The 4,718-nt window shown below is 50.4% G+C and overlaps 1 protein-coding gene across 1 annotated transcript; it reads left to right on the top strand.

Annotated features, from left to right (window-relative positions):
• Positions 1–389: 389 nt before the first annotated feature.
• On the top strand, positions 390–1,587 carry LOC119399069 (tigger transposable element-derived protein 4). The gene is made up of 2 exons (XM_037665885.1): positions 390–1,020; positions 1,259–1,587. Exons 1-2 carry the CDS (start codon positions 390–392, stop codon positions 1,585–1,587), a joined length of 960 nt encoding a protein of 319 aa, XP_037521813.1.
• The last annotated feature ends 3,131 nt before the right edge of the window (positions 1,588–4,718 follow it).

Raw genomic sequence — 4,718 nt, 5'->3', positions numbered from 1 at the left:
TTTTCATATCCTCGAACCCACCATACTCGCATCGCAGGTGTGGCCAGCAGCACCGCCGCACCGCGCCGCGGCTGCCGTAACCTCGAAACTGCACGTGTCAATCCGTTGCCAGCCGTAGCTTAGCCAAGCCAAACCTCACTGTGTTCGTTCACGTGTTGTTTTGTCAGCTCTGCTTGCTCTGCGGTCGTGTCTGCGGTTGATCGTTTGCTGCTGCGCGCTATCTTCAGTGATCACGTTTCCCGACCTTCAGCATCCACCGAGTTCCTAGCTGTTTCGTGCTGCGCTTTTCGTCTCGTCGAGCGGATTCGCCGTTTACAGCGATGGCACCGACTGCTCCTTCGTCTTCGTCCGCGCCTTCGAAGCGCACAAAGCCCCCTCGTAGGCTCACGATGGAGAAGAAAGCCGCCATCATTAAACAAGTCCAAAGCGGTCGGTCGCAGGCAGAGGTGGGAAGGGAGTTCGGAATTTCGAAGCAAACTGTATCGGACTTCATCAAAAACAAGGCGAAGATCTTGGAAGTGGCTGCCAAATCAACCGGGGCTGGAAAGAAGAATGCGAGTCACGGTGTTTACCCGCAGCTCGAGGAAGCGCTCCTTGTGTGGCTCAGTGCCATGATCGCTAAGAAAATCCCGGTGTCAGGCGACATCCTGAAGCAGAAGGCGGAGGTTTTCGCGCTTCAGATGAACGTGAAGGACTTCAAGTTCAGCGATGGATGGCTTCGCAATTTCAAGAGCCGCAATGACTTGAAGTTCAAGAAGATGTGCGGAGAAAGCGGCGCCGTCAACGATTCCGTTGTCGCCGAATATCGGGATGGAAAGCTGCAGTCCTTGCTTCAGCAGTTTCCACCTAATGATATTTTCAACTGCAACGAAACTGGACTGTTTTACAAGCTGCTGCCAGAGAAAACGCTTGCATTTGCTGGTGACCCCTGCCACGGCGGCAAGCACAGCAAGGAGCGGCTCACTGTCCTCGTTGGCAGCAACATGTCAGGCAGCGAGAAGCTTCCGTTACTTGTAATAGGCAAGTCGAAGCATCCAAGATGTTTCAAGGGGGCAGTAACTCTGCCTGTTCTCTATGAAGCTAATAAGAAGGCGTGGGTAACGCAGCAGCTATTCGAAGCGTACGTGCGCAAGCTGGACAGAAGGTTCGAGCAGCAAAATCGAAGAGTTCTGCTGTTTTGTGGATAACTGCGCTGCGCATGGCCACATCAAGGACCTAAAGGCTGTACAGATTGAATTTCTGCCGCCGAACACCACAGCAATCCTGCAGCCGATGGACCAAGGCGTGATTCGTAACTTGAAGCATCATTACAAATCACGCGTGCTCAGCCGCATGGTGCTCTGCTCCGACAGCGGGAAAAGCTACGCTGTTGACCTCAGGTCTGCCGTCGGCATGCTAGCGGAATCGTGGAAGGCGGTTACGCAAGAGACTCTGCGGAACTGTTTTCGCCACGCGGGCTTCACACTCGACGCCGAGACGGCCGTCTCGCCCCAAGTGGACAACGTGTGTGACGAACTGCCATCCGCGGACGTTGCCTTTGACTATCCGCGCTGCCGGCGTGTCGATTCCAGACGGGATAACCTTTGAGGGCTTCGCCGACGCTGACAAAGACCTCGAGATATGTGCGGAGTTGACGGATGATGAAATCATTCGTCAAGTTACGGAGTATTCCGACGACTCCGACACCGAGAACGAAGAGCCAGCTCCTACACAGCCAACGAGCTCGGAGTTGACGCGAGCACTGATGACACTGTCATCGGTGTACAGCGGCAACATGACGTTGAATGAAATTGAGGCAGACATGATCGCGGGCAAGCGGAACGCCGTGCAAAAGAAAATAAGCGACTTCTTTGCGCCCAAGTGCTGACCTATGAGGTAGCGCCGGCCACGTAGTTTTTTTTTTTTATATATATAAACGGCTCTTTTCAGAGCCACCTAAACGATGCATTGGCTGAATTGCAATGGGAATCTTGTACTCCGGCCGTGACCCTCTCCGTCAGCGAAAAATACCTACCAAAAAGGTGCGTTTTCACGTGCATTCGTTTTTCCGGACTGCCCGATTTTCCGGACGTTTTCGCGGTCCCTTGAGGGTCCGGGAAATCGGACATCGACTGTAGATTGTTTTTTGCCCGGGTCATCTGGGTTTAAAGTGGTCAATGCGTGCTTTCCGAATATGGAGCAAGAGGTACAGATCATCTCGCCATTACTGGCCCTTGCGACAAACAAGGTACAGATCACCTAGATTGCGTCACCAGAAATTCCAGTTCAAATTCGATGCTATTGGCAGAAGATTTCAACTCGCACCACATTTCTTGGCCGATAAAAACGGATGGTTGTGGTAGACGATTGTGCAATTGGTTGCAGGATAATAAATTTCGTTGCCATAATTAAAGTCAAATTACGTTTTTGAATGAGTGATGCTTGTCCACATTACACCTGACTTTTTCTTCTAGCCATCTCGTTATCTCATCTTGGGAATCAGTTGACAGTGGGACGAGTGGTGATTACACTCAGATTACCTTTGAAATCACGCTATTGCACCTCCTCTTATATGGCAACGATGTTTCATAAATTATAAAATATATACAACTGTTTTAAATTCAGCTACATCGTCATTGACAGCATGTGATGAGCAACAAAGAGCTGTCTCAGTAGTATCATGCATAAGTTCTGCTGATCAGCCAGAAGAGTTTTCCGTTAGGTCTGGGAGTGCACCATCAAACACCACTTGGTTGAATGACGCATGCACGCTTGATTACATCTGGTGGGAAGCTGCATGGAAACGTCTTTGTCATATTCATACACCAAAAAATTGGATTGACTTAGCAGCAATATTTAAATGAACTGTTGCACTAGCTAAAGATTAGGGATGGGCGAATATTCGGGTGTTTCGAATATTTGAACGAATATTACAGTGTTCAAATTTGCTTCCATATGAATTTAGATTATTCGAAATTTCGAAGTATTCGAAATGAACGAATATATGTATACATTTGACTGCACATAACCCCCCTGTATAGGTGGTTTCACTGCAGCGTCTGGTCGCCGTGCCGCGAAAAAACCCATCCAGGGGAAACCTGCACTGCCGCGAAGCCACACTTCAAGGTTAAATGTACATATTTTTTTACAGAAGGGTTTCTTGAAGGGCCAGTTGGTACATGATACTGAGGGGAACAGCGCAAAAAGCGGGACGGAGAAAGAGTGAACACACGACACAAGCGCTGATGAACAACTATGTGTAAATTTATTACACCTGGAAATATATAGCTGAAAACAGAAAACAAGAACCATCACGTGCACATAAGAGTGAAAGGCAAAAACGAATCTGCCACGGGTCAAAATGTACAAGTTAACTACTCAAAAACATCATCTCTTTTTCCAGGGGGGCGAGTGAAGGTTCACTGATGCACATGTCCCCTTTCGTCTTGATATGAAAAGCATTGTTAATTTCGCACTCTGTCTTGTTACGATATCTTGAGAGTATCTTGCATTCATGAAAGAGCGGGGTGCAGCCGCACAAGGAGTAATGGGCTGCCAAGGTGTTGCTTGTTCAGTCGGGTAGCCGGCGCAACTGAAACGCGCTGGCTACCCGACTGAATTACTCAGTGCCTTGGCGGCAATTCTACTGAGTGAGCTTTCGAAATGTGGCTCCAGGACACGCCCAACACAGGAGAGACAGAAAATTTCTGTCATCCCTTACATACACGGTGTGAGCCATGCGCTTGTAGCACCACCGACATCGACGGGATTGCACAGTGAAGAAAGAAGAGGTCGGACGTGACCTTGTGCGGCGCGGCAGCAAGGCTGGCGCGAGGGGCGCAGAAAAATAAAGAAAAAGTTAGTTGGTTTTAGGCTTCGGCGCTAGAAGGACGTGTCGAGTCGTTTTCTTATGTGTGCTCTACAAATTGGTGACCCGGACGTTTGGATCAAGTAGCAACTTGTGCCTGATCATAACGTGCAACACGAAACAAAAAGACGTGGAGCCATGTCAACCACCGGCAACGAACGCCAGCAAGCCTCGACCAACTCGGCCAACGCCGAGACCTCTTCAACCGCTGCGGTTATTTCGAACACCATCCGACTGCCAGAGTTCTGGGAACGGAACCCCTCGGCGTGGTTCATCCAAGCAGAGGCCCGTTTTGAACTCTCGCGGATTACGTCCCAGACTCGCAAGTACCTCCTTGTGGTCGACGCGCTTCCAGCGGCCGTCATCGACGAGATTTCCGACCTTCTCCATTCGTTCGCGCACGACCTACCAGAGTCGCCTTACGACGTAATCAAGGCTGCTATACTGGACCGCACGGCTACGTCGGAACGCACACGGTTGCAACAAGTACTCTCAATCGAACAACTCGGCAGTCAACGGCCAAGCCAGCTACTGCGTCGATTCCTTAATCTGCTCGGCCCACGCGTTTCCACCACGGACAGCACCTTCGTCCATGAGCTATTCCTTCAGCGCTTGCCCACCCAAGTCCAGATGGTGCTGGCAACTGCTTCAACCCAGAATTTGTCAGAGCTCGCTACATTGGCTGACAAGGTTATGGAAGTTGCCAATCCACTTCCAGTGGTTGCAGCTGCAATTCCGGCTTCAGCATCGCACGCCGTCAGCCCTTCACTGACAAAGCGGTCCGAGCCAGCATCACCATCATTTCCCGTCGCTGAGTTATGCGACAGACTGGAGAAGCTTCTGGTTGCCACTACTCGTAGGAGCGCTTCTC

The sequence above is a fragment of the Rhipicephalus sanguineus genome, chromosome 7 (genome assembly GCF_013339695.2).
Source record: "Rhipicephalus sanguineus isolate Rsan-2018 chromosome 7, BIME_Rsan_1.4, whole genome shotgun sequence".
NCBI lineage: Eukaryota > Metazoa > Arthropoda > Arachnida > Ixodida > Ixodidae > Rhipicephalus > Rhipicephalus sanguineus.
The sequence above is the reverse complement of the archived record's forward strand: the minus strand, read 5'-3'. Positions and strand labels throughout refer to the sequence as shown.